The following is an 18,157-nucleotide window of genomic DNA, read 5'->3' on the forward strand; positions in this document are numbered from 1 at the left end:
CTCATGTGGTTTCTCCCTCTCTCTCAGAAATAAATAAAACATTAAAAAAAAAAAACCTCAGCACATGTGAAAGGCACCATGATATAATGTAAAGACCTAGGGTTCTAGAACCAGACAGGACTTGGATGAGTTTGGCTTTTGGCTCTGCCGCTTTCTTGCACAACCAGAGGCTAGGACTCAAACTCTGACAGTGTCAACTATAAAATATAGCTAATATGCAGCTTATAGGGCTGTGACGAAGATTAGAGAGATGACACATAATGAAGCAATTATCACTGTGCCCAGCATGATGCCCAGCAAAAATGGGTTCCTTCCTCCTGTTATCACTAGAGAACATACTAGACATCACATTACATTTAGTGGTCTACCCTCTTCTGCCAGCTCCCACCCTTGTGCGTGTTTAATGCTAAACTACTGGATTCTAAGCCAGGACTAAACTCCTTTGCTAAATCTTTATGCAAGAAAGTGATTACCTTATAGGTTAACCCTGGAAAATGGACTTGGATTCTGAGCATTCAGAAATGATCCAGGAAAGTGTTCCAGATGGCCATGGCCAGTTTGGTCATATTCCTTCTGTCTTTCGTAAAGTACCTGAAATGAGCCATGTTGTGTACAAAACCAGAGTTTGCTAGAATAAGGTTTGTTTGTTTGCTTGTTTGTTTTTCAAGTTTGGAGAGCAAAGGCCAAACACAGGACTCCTATTTTATTTTATTTTATTTTTTAATATTTTTATTTGTTTCTAGGAGAGAGAGAGAGAGAGAGACAGCGTGAGCAGGGGAGGGTCAGAGAGAGAGGGAGTCACAGACTGAAACAGGCTCCAGGCTCTGAGCTGGCAGTCAGCACAGGGCCAACGCGGGGCTCGAACCCACGAACCGCGAGATCATGACCTAAGCGAAAGTCGGACGCTTAACCAACTAAGCCACCCAGGCGCCCCAGGACTCCTATTTTAAACCCTTCATCTGTCTTGGCTCCCTGCCCCAAGGAACCAGAGGGAAGAAAGATCATTTTTGCTTAGAGATGCCATGGTAGAAGCAATTTCACTCTTGATATACATAATTCAATCCCATAGGCAGTAGCAAGTACCAGGTACAAGTCCTTGAGAGCATCTTCTCCCTTCCTTTCCTAGATCGATCTCACACTCAGTGTCCCTACCCCTTCCACATACTTGTACTGAGGATATTTTCTGTGCCTGATATTAGGAAGAACATAGATATAGTAAATAAGAGGTAGAACTTTGGCATTGTCAACTTGGCCAAGCCAGAACTACATTTCTCAGATTTCCTTTCCAATGTAGTTCCAGGTTCAAGTGGCCGCAAGGAGAGATTTGCATAACATCTGGGAAGCAGAAGTAAAGCAGCAAACATTACTCATGGCTGTCGCGGTTAAATACAGGGAGAAGCTAGCACAGAGGTGCTGTGGAGGAGTTGCAGCCTATCCTTGCTGTGCTGCTCCATATCCAGGTCTCCCTGATAGCCCTCTGACCCTTGACTTCTGCCAAGCCCCCCACCAGCCAACAAGATCACAGCCTTCCAGAGATTTCTTCACCGGCTTCCTGAAAACAGCCTCGTTCTAGGACCTTCAGAAATGAAAGTTTAGGCCACCCAACCAGAAATAAAGGTTCAGGAACCATATATAAGTGAGGTAAGTGCTGAGGGAATACATATGGAAAATGTGGGGTTTTTTCCAGCTATTTCTCTGTATGTATCCCATTTCTACAAGATCAGAAGCTTCTGACAAGAATGGCTTCAAACTCTCCACAGAGTCTAACACCGGGAAGCGGTGTTCCACACATGGGCCCGCAGCCCAGGATGCCGGCATACACACAAATGGGGCCGCCTTGGCACTCTGTGTCTTCCTGGCCAGCTCAGGCAGGAGACAATGACAATGAAGACATGGTGTGTACCCCTCCCTGATTTCTCTGGCTCTGTGAAGTGGAGTCTGACCTCATCAACCCCAGCTGCCGGTATGGGCAGATGCCCTCCCCTCCCCTCTGATCCAGAACACAGTTTAGTTAGCGTCCCACTGTGGTAACACAGCTGGTCACACGTAGCCATGACAAAGGCTGCTTTTCCCTTTGAGGTGCCGAGGGGCTCCCTGGGCACTCCTTCAGCAGACCTCTGGCTTTCCCCGCCTCAGCCAAAGAGCCCCATTCAGAACCCTGCTTTGTGAACTTCTCCTCAGCACATACTTCTGCCCAATCTGGGTGGCCCTATGGGTCTAGGTGAAGACAAGGGGGGAAAGTAAACATTTTCTCCTCAGCAGAGAAATGTCCATCTTTTGACACTAAAGACTCAAAGTAGATTTGAATTAAAAAGAAACTGACCTCCACCAGCCCTAAACTTTCCTTGGGACAGTGTGCAGTATATTTTCCTTTCCTTTTAAAAAGCCTCTGCTGCTCACAGAGAGCAAGACACGGAGCAATCTTCCCACAGTGAAAGGCCACAGCTGTTTGCTGGCATCCTTGCCATCAAATGGGGCTACAACCTTATCCTATGAATTCCACCGCTAGGTATGGGACAAGCAACAAGAGCCATGTTTTACCTGACGGACGGGGGAAGCTGGGTTTCTTGAATGCCACATGGCACTGCTGTCACGATTCGAAGCAGCTAAGAAGACAGCAGGAGGAATAAGTGCTCGAAAAAGTGTTAACTAAGGTTTGAAGACTGCGTCTTGGCTTGTTTTGCTTTGGGAAAATTCCAACATCAAGTGGAGCTAATCCATTCCCAAATGTGCCCGTAACTGATACACTGCAAGGCAATACCTCCATACCCAAAGTACACCATCCAAATGCCTTTGCAGCGTATTTTAAAAACAAACCATGGAACACTGTCTTCCGTTTGAATTTGAGGCATGGCAATCAGTGCAGTCCCTTATCTAACCACGTGAAGGAATTAGGCAGCATTAAATCCATCTTTTACAAAGTCTGGATGATAGTTCTCACCCTTGGCTGTTACACACTAAAGTCACTTGGGAGTTTCCAAAGAGCGCCGCTGTCTGGGCCTCTCCCCACACCAACTGTGTCAGTATCTTTGGGTATTTTTTTTTTTTTTTTTTTTTTGAGGAGTTTCTCAGGTGACTCTGATGTAGAGTGAGGCTGGAGAAACGCTGGTCTGGGCATTAATACAAGGATGTTTGTGTCCCTGCATATGGCTTGTTTTAAACAAGAGGGTTATACGCAAGCCCAGTTCCCCGAAATGGAAGTCATGGTGCACAAAGAGCCGCATTTCTCTTTTCATGTGGCCCTGAACAGCTTGCCTGGGTCTTGATTTTCTCACATGTAAAAGGGAGATTATACATCCTCACTTCTATTTCAGGAAGTTGTGAGAATACAATGAGAACTGTAAGTCTCTGGCACAAGTTTTATGAAAGCTAGGCACTATTATAGTAAGTATTATTAAACATAGTTAACCATAAGATAAATTCAAACAGCTCAAATCATTTTAGTTACTAAAATGACTATGATGGTAGGGGTGGGGTGCAGGAGGGATAGAAATAGTACAAATTGAGTGAGTTTGCTATATCACACACATTTATCGGTGGGATCAGATCCTAGTTCTGGTTATTTCACTTAACCCTGGGTAATTCACTTCATTTAGGTGGGCCTTACTCTCCTCATCTATATATTGAGAAGGTTAGACTGGGAGATTCTTACCCTGGGGTCCATGAATAAGTTTCAGACAATCTGTGAACAAGAACAAACTACAAATCTCTCTCTCTCTCATTCACACACACACACACACACACACACACACACACACACTTTTTTTCTGGGAAGACAGTCCATAGCTGCCACTGAATTCTCAAAGAGGCATATGATCCCAAGATAATGTTAAGAATCAGCAGAATCTTGGGGCGCTTAGGTGGCTCAGTCGGTTAAGCGTCCAACTTTGGCTCAGGTCATGATCTTGCAGTTTGTGAGTTCAAGCACCACGTTGGGCTTTGTGCTGACAGCTCAGAGCCTGGAGCCTGCATCAGATTCTGTGTTTCTCCCTCTCTCCGCACCTCCCATGCTCATGTTCTCTCTCTCTCTCTCTCTCTCTCTCAATAATAAATAAAAATATTAAAAATTTTTTTAAGAAAAAGAATCAGCAGAATGTTTCTAGCTCCAAGTTTCTAATTATTAATAGAGAAAATAATACCTACCATTGGTGTTGGAAATTCAACAGACATTTCCATTATGTTGAATTTCAAACACATTTCATCTACAAAGCTACTCAGTGGAAATCCTGGAGGAGAGCCAAGAGTAAAAGATGAATCAATAAGCAGTAATCATTGCCAATCACTTCTGTCACCTCCCAGAAGTCAAACCAGTTTGAAGATGTTATCAATCGCGGAAGACCCATAAAACCAACACCGGCCTAGAGAGATCCTGTGGAGTCCGAGCATCCTTGGGTCTCTGCCAGTCAGAGGTTCTGCAGACCCTACGTGGTGCTGATGAAAGAAATATGTATTTGCATGCAGGCTGGAGGACAGATGGAGCACACACTATAGTCTTAGGACAGAGAGCGACAAATTTGGGGACTTGACCAGAACGAGCACTTGAACCAGTGTCACACAAAACACAGAATAAGGAAAAACCAGATACTAAAGCCCCGAGTGGAACAAGGTGCCTATGATACTCAGAACAGGCCTTGTTTGAGGCTATCTACAATCACGTCATTAGGAACTAAGCTTGCGATCATGACACACCAGCGTTCGTGCTTTAGGGCTTCCTGCTGACAGAAAATATTCATTCAGGAGCCCAGCTCAAATGCTCAGTATCAGACTATATCCTAAAGATCAACGGATGTGGGCTGCTCAAATCCTGGGGATACAGAAAGTTCAGAGAGAAGAACATGTTTGTTTTGGTTTTCTTTCTTTTTTTTTTTTTTTAGTTCCCAAAGCTCAGCCCTTTCACTTTTAAACATTTTAGTGATTTGAATTTCTTACTTGGCAGGAATGCCATCTACCAGTATCATGGTACTGGAGGACACAGTCGTTCAGTAAGAACCAGTGCAGAGTGGCCCCAAGTACAATATTTTTGCTTCTGTCCACGGGATTATTTAAAGCCCTGTGTTTTTAAGGGTATTTCTGACTTCTATCTTCTCTTAATATAACCAGTTCCACACATGTACAATAACGATTCCAAAGCACATAATCTACATCCAGGCATATCTGAATTCAAATGCAAGTATTAACCACAGGCAAAATTCTTAGCCCCTCCAAACCTCATTTGTTTCTATCTATAAAAATGAAGACACTACCTCTGTCCTAGGACTATGACACATGACAGAGCAGAGCCCATGTACCTAACATGGGGCCTAGAATGGAATGCCACTCAACAAATATTGCTTTAATTTACCTTAGAATTGTTTTTACTTGTTCTCCATTAAGTCCACTGAAAGGGTGTGACGTGTGCCTAAAAATGTTAAATGGAAAAATATCTTCTCATGCAAATATGTTCACTGCTGTCTGCCTCAGTATCTGACAGAAATAATATATTGTCTAGACATTCACTGACATGCTCAAGTTTTTTTAAATAAAAAATGAGTGCCAACTTAGTACCAGGCAAGATGCTAGAGATTTTCACATGAATTATCTTGTTCCTGCTGGTCTGTAGTACATTTTATATTTGTCCATCTACCTTAGAATATAAAGATGGGGCTCTGGCAATCAATTTCCAAGAATTTATTTAGTATCTTAGAAATAGTAAGACTTGAATAAATGGAGTCCAATTAACTGAGATTTTTTAAAAATTATTTTCAACATCTATTAGGTATCATACGGTGAGCTAAATGCTAGAATGAAATCCCACCGGCTACCTGCCACTCTTAAAAAAAAAACTTTTTTATTCTAGTAAAGCAGAGACAGTGCGTAGATCAGAGTCTCCACCATCCCTGGCTACAGAAATTAATTTATTGACTCAACAAACATTTATTGGGCATGTTGTAAAAAAAGATTTAGATGCTATCCCCATACTCATAGAGTATATATCCTAGAGAAGGGCTAAAAGAAGAATATATGTATCTGTGAGGAAAATAAGTAGGGAGGTAAGAATAGAGAAATGAGGGTGAAGAACTTGAAGCTTGGGTTGGAGTTTTAGTAGTTATCCTGGGCCCTGTAGACGTGGTGAAGTTGGGACTCAGACATGTGCTGTCTGATGCTGAAGCCTGGCTCTTCATCATAGGACCCCGTATTGGGGGGGGTGGGGACAGAAACTCAAGCCCTCAGGGGAACATGGGATGGGCCATGAAATAAGGGAATGGGATGGGTCAGATGGACAGAAGGAGAACAGGCCGAGATCAGTTAGATATGCTTCTGGGAGATTCTGGAGTGCTGGAAATGTTCTATGTTCTGATGATAGTTACACAGGTGTGTACATTTGATAAAACTTGTCAAACTATATACCTAAAAGCTGTATATTTGGTCATAACCAGGCGCCTCAATTTAACACAATTTTATAAAAAGCTCTTAAGCTTCTCTCCCTAACTCATGCATTCTCCCAAAGGGGAAAAACTTTCTCCTGGAGTGTGAAAAAATGTTCCTTTTTCTTGCATAAAGCATACACCCACACCCACACATACACAGAAACATAAACAGGTATATAGGGTATCTGTGTTACCCAAATTTCATGGGAGGGATGATTAGGGGGAAAAATGTCTTAAAAGGGCTCCTTAAGGGAAAAATAACAGCAAATAGTTAAGAAACACTCTGCCTGGGGCACCTGGGTGACTCAGTTGGTTAAGCGTCCAACTTTGGCTTAGGTCATGATCTCATGGTTTGTGGGTTCAAGCCCCATACTGGGCTCTGTGCTGACAACTCAGAGCCTGGAGTCTGCTTCGGATTCTCTCTCTCTCTCTCTCTCTCTCTTTTGCGTGCGCACAAATGCTGCCCCTCTCCCACTCGTGCTCTATCTCTCAAAAATAAACCTTTAAAACAAAAGAAAAAGAAAAAGAACACTCTGCCCTAACTCATTGCTACCCCTCCTTCCAAAATCCTCTTCACACTACAATCTGGTCGTGGCTTCCATTCTTTTCTTCCAAGGAACCATGTTGCTTTTTTAGGTTTCTTCTATATGGAATAAGCCCTATGTGAATGTTTGTGTGTGTATGTGTGTGCGTGCACACCTACCCATGTGAACGAATTGCAACCATGTACATGTACGCATGTGTACACAATGCACACACACACACACATATACACACACAAAGTGCACAGACACACTCAGGCTCAGTTGATTTCTATCCATTCTTTAGATCTCAGGTCTCAGCTCAAGCATTCTCCCTGGGGTAAGTGTTCCCTGTCATTTCTCCTACTGTCCTACAAAAATCAGAAACTCCTGTCCTTTTCTTCATTGCATTCATCTGTTCATAATTATATATTTAAGAGTGGAATTATTTGATTAATGTCTCTTTCCTTCTCTAGACTGAAGATCCCTTAAAGGCCTGAGACACGCTCTGGTGCCTGGTGGGAGGCAGGAAATACCGACGGAACCGAGGTGTGGAGTTGCCCTGGCTTCGGGAGGGCTGTCAGAGCCTGGCATGAAGACAACTCCCTGGTCAGCAAGGGACTCTGAGCTGAGGCCCTGAGAAGTGGCCTTTCGTGCAGTCAGGGCCCCCCAGGCAGAGCAGCCATTTCTCTCCCCACCCCAGTCACACCCTGCGGTAAGCAAAGGGACACTGACCCTACCACTTTCTGTCAACTAAGGGACGACACAGCCAGAGGTGAAGCACGGGGACATAAGACCTTTTATTTCCACACATGACTTTGCTGAACTCAACTGGAAAGGAACCGTGTTTAATACAGTTAACAGATGCATTTTTTTCATCTGTGCTGATCATCATCCCACACGTTGCTGCTGTGGTGCCCACACTGTCTTGGCTAAATTAATTAGGAACTTCAGATGGTTTGCCTAACGTGGCCTCTCCTGGTTCAGAAGGAAAATTCCATGGGATGTACAGGTTTGTTGCTATAAGGAGGAAAGTCCAAAACACAGAATTGTTGCTTTTTTCCTCCATATAAGAAAGAAATAGGACTTTTTGAAAGGGATAAAAAGAGAACACAATGACCACTAAGGCCTTGCTCTGACTCAGTTCTGTTTCTATATAAACATGCAAAGAAACAAACAAAGAGAAAAGAGGCCCCATAAATCCACATCCATCAATTCAGCACAGCAGGAAACAAGAGAAGCAGCCCAGAGTCTTGAACTCCCTCCCAGAGTTGGCACTGGTTGCGTGAAAACTTGAACACTGTTTCTCACAGGATTTAATTATTCCCGCCAGAAAAAAATCAAACTTTCCAGAAAAGAGCAAGGATATCTTTTGTTCCTTATTTGTAAATATGGCTCAAATTCCTTCACAGTGTGAAGGCTGAATGGTTTGCTCTGACAAGTATTTGTCAGACTAACAAAAGTGAATATTCTGCACCTTTCACTTGGGTGACCCCGTAAGATCTAGCGTTGACCCAAGTGAGAGGTTGGTGCCAAGAATAAAAATTATTTATTTGATCTTCAAGCCAACGCAGGTGAACACGTGACCACCCAAACAATGCATTTTGAATTAAATACAGATTCTTCCCACAAGAGACATCAAAGGTCATGAGCCCATGAGCAGTTTAGAGTTCAAGGTTTTATTGGGATATATCATCTATTAGGCTCTGCCTCATGGGTTTGTATTTTTTTTTTTTTTGAAATAATGCAATAGTAGGGCTTTAGGGCAGAGAAACCAGGTTTGAATCTAGTTCTGACATTTGTAAACTAGGTGACTTCAGGAAAGAGATTAACTGAGTCTCAGTTTCCTCATTTGCAAAGTCGGAAGCACAAAACCCGCCCACCTTCAGAAGTGATAAGAATAACAAAAGAGGGAATGCATATGAAATGTGTGAGGACACAGTGCAGGTGTTCAATGGGTGAATTCCTCAGCCTTTCTATAAGAGCACGGATTCACTGGCTCATTCAACAAATGTGTTTCCAGCACATACTAAATTGTCAAGAACTGTGCTAAATGCTGAGAATACAGTATTTAAGACAGACCAGGTCCCTATATTTACGGAGCTACTAGAGACAGATAGCTAATAACCATATAAGTACTATGTTCAGATTCTGATAAATATTATGTTTTGAAAATATCAGACAGAGTAATATGATAAAGAGTAACTGGAAGAAGATAAGGAGAATATCACAGGGTCTTTAAGGAAGCTTCCTCTGAAAACCTGACATTAATCTGAGGCCTGAATGACAACAGTGGAACCAGTCACCCAGCCTTAGGCAGGAAAGCTTGGTATTTGGGAGGGACAGAGGCAAGGCCAATGGAGCTTTAAGCAAAACAGGGTAGGAAATATTGTTATTCTGAGTAGGGTCCAGATCATGGACACTGTAGTCCATGGGAAGGCATCTGGAACTTATTCTCATTGTAATGGGAAGCCGTTAGAGGATTTTAAGTGCCAGAGTAACTTAATTCGCTTAATTCAATTTACTTGAGGGCAGACATAAATACAATTATGATGTATCTGTGAAATGTAAAAATTCTGCCCTGACTATAGTGGAGAACAGCTACTAGAGGATTATGTAAAATAAAGTTCTAATGTAGCACGTTGCCCAGAAATGGGTTTCAACTTGATAGGATTAAGACGGAAAAAAAGGGGGTGTCCTTTAAGGTTGCGATGTGATACCATGTTTGTGATAGTCGTTAGCCTGCTTCAGATTCTGTGTCTTCCTCTCTCTCTCTGTCCCTCCTCTGCTCAAGCTCTCTCTCAAAAATAAATACACATTAAAAAAATTAAGTGATAGTCACTAGACTGTAGCCTGTGGTCTTGGGGAAGAAATAGAATTATTCCTCCTGGACCAGTCTCTTCCTCAGGATTTTAGTGTTCAGATGCTGATATTATATGGCCTCGTGTACAGAAAGGGCCTGCCACGGTACAGGGTCAGGTGCGCAGAAGACAAAAAATTCTGGTTTCTCCTCTTCTTCCCTCCTCCCCACTCTGCCTTGAAATGAACCATGGTCTATGGCTATGGAATTCCTAGCAGATGAGTGAAGAGTTGCCAAAGAGAAAGTATAGCAAACAACCACCCCTAATTGAAAATGCATTCAATGGTTGACTAAACTTTTGAGGCTGGCCATATTTCACACTCCATTCTAGAGTTGTAATGCCCCATGAAAGGTCCCCTGAGCTGGAGGTTTACAGATTTCATCGTTTAAACAAAAGACTCTAAAGAAAAACAGCTCCAGATCCAAAGATGCCACATCAGGTGAGGATTTTGATGGCCGCACAGCTGTTGTTTTGTAGGCAGGGAAGCAAGGAGAGTGGTAGGAGACAACACAGCCACCTGATTAGAAAAGATGCAACTAACTGTTCTCTTTTTCTTGAGGGTCTTGACTCAGACAAAACTAAAAATAAAGTAAAAGTTTTGGGTCTCTTGTAACATCCCTGCCCATTTAAGTCTCTGGGAACAAACATGCTCTCACTGCATGGAGAACAGGTAATCCAAAAGGAAGGGGAGGAACTTACCGGAATAAAGACACACTTTTTTTTGAGGAGGGGCTCAAGGGAGCAAGGGGGAAGAGAGAGAGAGAGAGAGAGAGAGAGGAGAGAACTGGGGGCTCACCCAGTGCACCAGCTCATCCAAAGCAGGGCGGGAGCTAACCTGATGTGGGACTTGAACTCACGAACTGTTAAAATCATGACCTGAGCCAAAGTCAGATACTTAACCGACAGAGCCACCCAGGCGCCCAAAGACAAACTTTTCAAACAAGCTTGAGATCATATAAAAGTTTAATAATGGACGAAAACATCTAAAACTCAATTCCACTTACAACTGAGGTCAGATTGGAACCCTCCCTGCTTTCCATATTTTTAGGTCCCCTCCCTGCTTCCCAGCAATCCCACTCTGCAGCCTCACTGCCTGATCCAGCCACACCTGTCTCAGTCAGCAGAGCAGAGGGGCAGGGTGAAGCGATGTGGAGCCACGGGGCTAGGTGACCCAGGCACAAAGGTCCCAGATTACTCTACTCCAGTCCAGGAGAGACTTGGAGTAGACCTTATCACTCCCCTAGAGGACCCATGTTCTCTGAAGTTCTTCCAGACTTTATACAGAAGCAAGTTTTAATACATGTGAAGGCCTCCTCTCATGATGGATTAAGGATTCCATTTAAATGGGGCAACGAGCTCTCCTTTGGGACTGGGAAAGTCTAGAAATGTTCATAAGAGAAAACGGCCCTCAGTCTCTTCAGTCTGGGGTCTGTCCCATCCACAGGCTGGTGGCCCACATTGCAAAACTTTGCAATCCCTGTAAAAAGGTGAAATAAAAGAGATGCACGGTACACGTGGGAAACAGCCACAAAATGATCTGTTTTGGCAAGTAAAGTAGTGAAGCTCAGCAACCACAGTCACTAAGGCTCAGGCGCAAGGCTCTGTCCACATCAGAAAGCAGAAGAAAACCAGGACTGTGACCGAGGGGTAAGCCTGGAATTCCACAGAGAGAAGGGCTCTGAAGACAAAGTAAGGCACTTGACATCATACCGGGGCGGCTCTTGCCAGTCACAGGTGCTAAAAGGAGGTCTGGCCAGAATGTGGGCTCATTTCTTCTAGCCCAACCGAGCAGGCCAATCATCGCCCACGTCAGCGAGCAAGCCCCTCTGGGAGGTGTGCCCCCCCCCCCCCTGCAGAGCGCTGTGCAACCACACATACCGCCCAGCAGTTGTACCAGACATGTGCAAACGGCCACAGCAACGTGCCAGGGTGGTGGAAATAAACCTCTAGGACCAGATTATTCAAATGGATTTTTAAGTAAGTGGAGTTATTTCATGGCAAATCGATATCGTAAACAAGGAAACAATTCAATGTTTTCTAGGAGAAAATAATGTACTAAGTAATATATTACACAGTTAAGTTATATGGAAAAGCATGGTGTTCTCTGTCACCTTGATTCAACCAGCAGTACAATCAAAAATATATCTCTGTATATTCAACCCAACACAGAGTTTGACCTGAACAGTCTTATTGCTTTATGTTAACAATCCTAAGATTCCGTTTGAGTGTTTCTATTACGTGATAAAATGTTATGTTAGACAATTTAAACAATTTATTTTGCTTGCTAGACTTACCAGAATGTTCAATATGCTAATGTGCTTTGTGAATTCCCAAAAGGGGGATAAAGTATACAATAGTTAAAAACCGTTTTGATCACAGAAACTCAGGTCAGGGTATTTTGCTGGACCAGAGAGCTGGAGAACACAACTCTAGGAAAGATTGCTCGAAGAAATTCTGTACTTCTCTAAAACATATGAAAACCACTACACACCCCTTGAGAAACTAGAGTATAAACCTTGTGAAGTATTAGCTTGTGAAATTGAAAACCATGCATCAGATTACCCACCTATCAGGGTGTATACATTAAGGAGTTAAATGACTGACTGACAATACCTACATGTCATTCACATTAATCAATGAAGATGGACTAAGATCGGTTACATGAGCAAACAAAACAAGGTCTTTAGCTACAGTGTAAATCCACTGCTTTCCCCAAAGCAAACATGCCTTAAGTCAGAGCCCCATGCAAGTGAGTGCATGCTCAGTACTAGAGAACTCTGCCAAAAATAACTTATACTAGGTGCTTTACTATGGAAATAAAACACAAAACTCTTCCCCCAGCCAAGAGTTCCATTAGAAAATGATAAATTCAGCCTCGGCACAGATACAAATGCTCGCCCTTTGTGCTCCCGGCCAACTTTCCTGCTCCGAGTTTCTTTGGTGCTATGCCCACTGCAGACCAAGGAGGTAGGAAGGAAGGGCCTGTCACTCGGACAGACGTGGCCAAGAGGCCTTCTGCAACTTGTCCGGAGCACAGGACCTGGTGAGCCTGTGGCTTGCTGTGTGAATGAGGTGTTCAAATCAGGGCGCAGAGTGAGCCCCTCCTCATACAGCGCTCACTGATTACCCAGGCTGGCTGTGATCTGTGCCCTGTGCACCCTTGAGCTGGTCTCTGCTGCCCCCCTTTCCTTGCCAGTGGGTAAACCAATGCCAGATGGTAAGTGCTGGAAATCAGAGCTATGAGGATCCAAGTCATGTCTCTAGCTTTACTGGTTTCCTGCTCCAGGAAAAGGACTTCTGGGAGAGGATGAGAGTGTAGAAGAAACAAGCAGAGGAATGATCTGTAGCTTTCAAACCGTCTGTCGCCTCCCAAGGGCCCAGATAATAAAGACATAAAGAGTCTGCTGCAAACTGTTTTACAGACGACAGAACAAAACTGGGCTATGTAAGGGTGTTTTGAAGCAGAAAACCAATGCTCTCAATGTCTTCTTATAGCATAGTATATTTTCGTATAAATAAAAGCAACATGACAGATGGTGACTGCACTTACCCTAGTGAGCACTGAGTAATCTATAGAACTGTAAAATCATTATGTTGTACACCTGAAACATTTATATGTTAATACAACATTTATTTAACATTTATATGTTAATTACACTTCAATTAAAAAAGCTTAAGAAACCAATGCATAGATATAAATACATATATCTTTGTATATGCACGTATGTATATGTGCATATATAATACAAGTAGTCTGGAAGACTATACATCAAAGTGTCAACAGAGCTATGCTTTAATGTATGTCACTTACACTCAATAAAGCTGCTTAAAGTTTTTAAAAATTTTTTTAATGTTTATTTATTCTTGAGAGAGAGCATGAGTGGGGTTGGGGCAGAGAGAGAGGGAGACACAGAATCTGAAGCAGGTTTCAGGCTCTGAGCTATCAGCACAGAGCCCAATGTGGGGCTCCAACCCACAAACCGCAAGATCATGACGTGAGCTGAAGTCAGATGCTTAGCCAACTGAGCCACCCAGGCACCCCAAAGCTGCTTAAAGTCAATGCTGATAGTGGTTATCTCTTACTCATGAAAGATTATAGGCAATTATTATTTTTTTTTCCTGCTGGTCTGTATTTTCTAAACCTTCTTAACTTTAGATGCATTACTTTAGCACCAAAAAATATCAAAAAGTTATTTTCAAATACCTTTCACAATTCATTCAACTTTTTTGATGTTTGTCTCCTGAGTTGCACGTTATAAAGTGTTTCCATGTATTTAATCCACAAAACAGCAGAAGGAAATAAGATTATTGTTTCAGAGAGAAGGAAACAGGCTCTGAGATAGTTCCAGAACTCGTCCAAAGTCAAAGAGCTAGAAATTAGCAGAACCAAAATCGGAACTCAGATCTCCTCTTCCTAGTTCTATCACTTCTGCCTTCCTTTTCTCACTATTTGCTGCCTCCTATGGTCTAAGCATGTTCCCCTGGCTGCATAAATCCTCCAGCAATATACTTTGTATATAACCAAAGCAGTAGAGCTATTATATAAGATTTAAGCAAAAAGCAACTACTTCATGTTCAAACTCAGTGTTGGTTAAGGGGAGAGAGGCGAAAACCCAAGGGGGGGTTGGAGACCAATGAAGTACCATCAAAGCAATAGTAAACCTCTCCCTCCTAGCTGCTACATCGCACTCTTGGCTTCATTTCAACCCTCTTAAGAAAGGGAAGAGGAAACTTGACCAAGATGAGAGCAAAACACTCAGGGAGATAAAGCAAACAAGGAAACGAGGCTAGAGGTATTTAGACATTGCTGGATTGGAGGTACCTTCATTCCCGCTGCCGCCGCAGGGCCACTGGGGTCCACGGCCTGAATGTGGCATGGCTTACTCCCTCGGACCACAAAGCCCCAACCAACGGCGTCACCGACAATCTGGAGAGGAAAACCACAATTAGCAATCTAGGAGATGGTCCCTGGCAATTTGCCTGTTTTCAAAAGAAAGAAAACCAGTCCAGGATTAAGTATACACCCTGGCACATCTCTTCCCCACTCCATCTGTATCTTCTCAGGAGAACAGAACACTGCTTCTATCACAAACACAGGCGCATCTATGCAGAAAAGGTGGCCAAGGGACACCTGTTAGGCAGAAAGAAGCTTCCTCTGTGAGGGCACTACTCAGCAAATAACTGGCCGAATGCCTCTTTCTTAGGCTGCTATGCAAATTAATATCAGGCTCAAATGGAAACAAGACTATGAAAACATGGCTGAAATTTCTCTCCAGACACAATTTCTCTTCCAAGTTTACTCTTTTCCCCAAGGCCCAAAAAGATACTTTCTTGATGATCTTGCTACATCCTTCAAGTCCAAAGAAACAATTTATATTACTAACAGGGGGAAATAGGAAGCTCTTAGCTGTCTTGAAACACAATCTCTACCAAGAAAAGAAAGTGAATAAGTACATAAAGTTCACAATTTACAAAGAGGTGCTAGCCCAAAAGCTGTTTGAAACTGGAGGGTGCCTTTCCCTACAGAATCTTTAGAATTGGCAGTTACATTCCCTGCGCAGGTCCAAGAAAGGTCTTTAATATGTACCCCCACTGAAATACAAATGAAACACATTCATAATCACTAGCAATGCTGGCATTTAAATTTAAGACAAAAAAAAAAATACTTAAAATTAGAATCAACTATTTCTCGATTGCTGGAGACTGAGGACAAGGCAGGGAAGCAAATGCAATTTTCTAAAGTGTTTATTTATTTTGAGAGAGAGAGAGAGGGAGAGAGGGAGAGCATGAGTTGGGGAGGGACAGAGAGAGAAGGAGACAGAGAATCCCAAGCAGGATCCTGATGAGGAGCTCAATCTCACCAACTGTGAGATCATGACCTGAGCCGAAATCAAGAGTCCACTGCTTAACCAACTGAGCCATTCAGGTGTCCCAGCAAATGCAATTTTTGTAAACATTCTCAAAAAGATGTTTAGGCCCTTCACTGGCTTTAGGGTTTACTGGTATTAGTTCATTCTACCTGGTCTCACTTCCAAAGGTATAGTTCACTTTTTCCCCTGGTACAGACATATTTCTGGAGCTTTTTTCACACTGACTGGGCCCATCCTATCTAAACTCCTCAGTGCCCAGAACATGAAGGAGTCCTTGACAAATGTTTGCAGCCTGAACAGGTGTGGAAAGATTTTTTTTTTTTTTTTTTTTTTTTTGTCCCTGAGGTAATAAAACAGAAGCTAGAAGGCTGGAGGAAGAGGAGACATGTTTTAAAGAGGATGTTGATGTGGTTTTGTGTAGAGACTGATAGAAAGAGGCTGGAGAAGGAGAGAGGGTGAGGTGCTGTCAAGCAGAGCACTCAGATTCTGTCTGAAGAAAGCCACTGGGGCTGGTAGTTGTAGAAAGAAGGCTGGAGAACCTCCAAGAAGCAGCAGGTGGCCAAGAGGTGCTCACCAGCACACGGTGCTCCCAAATCCTGTGAGGGTATAACTTCGCATTGTCAGAGGCAACATTCCTCGTGGTAGAACGAATCATCCCCTGGTTTTCTTTTTCCCCTAAAGACTCTTCTAATATCTAAAATGATTGTTAGGATTAACTGTAACACAGAAGGAATCATCGGCAATATTTGCACCAGCATTTGCCTTCAAGTCTGTAATTATATTAGACTAAGTAATGGAAATTTTTTTCTTAAGGCCTCATCAAAGGAGTTGAAAATGCTGTATTTATCAAAAATCATGTCAAGTCCTAATGCATTTTAGTGCCTAAGGGTCAAGAAAATCCACCCTTATGGTTATATCCCCGAACAAAAGGAAAACTAGAAGGTTTTCAGTTCTATCCCTCAGCTACACATTGAGACACTGGCATGTTGACATGACACAGAAAACGAGCAGGGGAAAAACCCAAATGGTGAGCCTACCGTGAATGTCTTCCTTGCATATGGAGCTCCGGGAGTGAGGAGTTCCTCCGAAGTGACGGGTCTCTTCAACACTGTAAGACAGACACGAGGTCAAGGTGCAAACCCTTCTGGCCCCTTGATCATTCATTCAGCAGAAATTCACTGATTGCCTCTCATAAGACCATCAGCGAGCACATGTGGCAAAGATCGCTGCCTCACAGTTTATATTCCAGCTGAATACAGTCAAAATATTAGCAAACATGAATAACCCTAAGCCTAACTTACAGAGCCATGGAAAGAAACGACACAGGGTGAAGGGAAGCCAGATGCCAGTGGATGCCAGTGGTGGGGATAAGGAGAGGGTTGATATTTTTCTCTAAAGAAAAAGTTTTCAGACATGCACAGCCATTGTGCATGACAGTTTGGAAGTTTTTATCAAAGTTAAATAAATCTCACCTTAGAATCCAAAAACAAACAAGAAGAAGAAAAGAAAAAGTTTTCAGGATGCCCAAGTGCTTCAGTTGGTTGAGCGACCAACTTCAGCTCAGGTCATGATCTCATGGTTCATGAGTTCGAGCCCCACATCGGGCTTACTGCTGTCAGCACAGAGTCCATTTGGGTTCCTCAGTCCCCCTTCCTCTGCCCCTCCCCCACTTGCTTGTGCTCTTTCTCTCTCAAAAAGAAATAATTTTTTTAAAAAAAGAAAGAAAAAAGAAAGGGTTTTCTAGTTCTCGTAGTTTTTTCTTCAGAATCCTGATACATATTCTCAGGTCAAAGTTAAGAGAAAAACCTGACTCTAGCAGTGTGATAACCATGTTTCAAAAGCTAACATACTGCACACGTCCCACTCACCCAAGCCTCACTTACTTCCTTATCAATATCCCAGGCTGCATGCACACATTCACTGCCGTTCTCCCTGAGCAGTAATACTAGAGAAATGTTCTGTGTACGCAGCATGTGCTAGGCACTCTGCTAGATACTCCGAATATATCCTCTCATTTAATCGTCATGAGTACTATTTAGTTAGGCTCCTCGTTGTCCCTATTTTCTTAGTGGGAAAACATACATTTAGAAAAGTTGAATAGCTTTGGGTTGCTTGGGTGGCTCAGTGAGTTAAGCATCTGACTGACCCTTGATTTTGGCTCAGGTCATGATCACACAGTTCATGAGATGGGGCCCTGCATCGGGCTCCACACTGATAGCCCAGAGCCTACTTGGGATTCTGTCTCTCTCTCTCACTGCCCCTCCCCTACTTGTGTGCTCTCTCTCTTACAGAAATAAATAAATTTTTAAAAATGTTTAAAAGAAAAGAGAGAAAAGTTCAATAGCTTTGTTCAAGGTCTCAACCTAATAAGCAGCAGAATCAGGATTCAAACTCGGGCATTTGATGCCAGCACCCATCAGCCACGGTACTCCATGGTTCCTCCCGTGCTACGCCCTCTCTATAAGCAGAAGAAAGGACTCAGCATCCTTGGAAGGTAG

General features: G+C 43.0%; 1 protein-coding gene across 2 annotated transcripts in view; it reads right to left on the minus strand.

The window, feature by feature from the left end:
• DEPTOR (DEP domain containing MTOR interacting protein) overlaps positions 1–18,157 on the minus strand; it is a 132,170-nt gene that overhangs the window by 15,947 nt on the left and 98,066 nt on the right. The window contains exons 7-9 of one of the 2 annotated variants that reach the window (XM_039227218.1): positions 16,697–16,767; positions 14,612–14,716; positions 10,790–11,266 (exon numbers count right to left, since the gene is read on the minus strand). In XM_039227218.1, coding sequence (XP_039083149.1) covers positions 11,207–11,266; positions 14,612–14,716; positions 16,697–16,767 — 236 coding nt within the window. In that variant the 3' untranslated portion in view covers positions 10,790–11,206. Of the gene's footprint in view, positions 1–10,789; positions 11,267–14,611; positions 14,717–16,696; positions 16,768–18,157 lie in introns of those variants that run through there. The other variant, XM_039227217.1, reaches the window with a different exon arrangement.

Source organism: Hyaena hyaena, unplaced genomic scaffold, assembly GCF_003009895.1.
Source record: "Hyaena hyaena isolate Hyena2069 unplaced genomic scaffold, ASM300989v1 scaffold_26, whole genome shotgun sequence".
In the NCBI taxonomy this organism is placed as follows: Eukaryota; Metazoa; Chordata; class Mammalia; order Carnivora; family Hyaenidae; genus Hyaena; species Hyaena hyaena.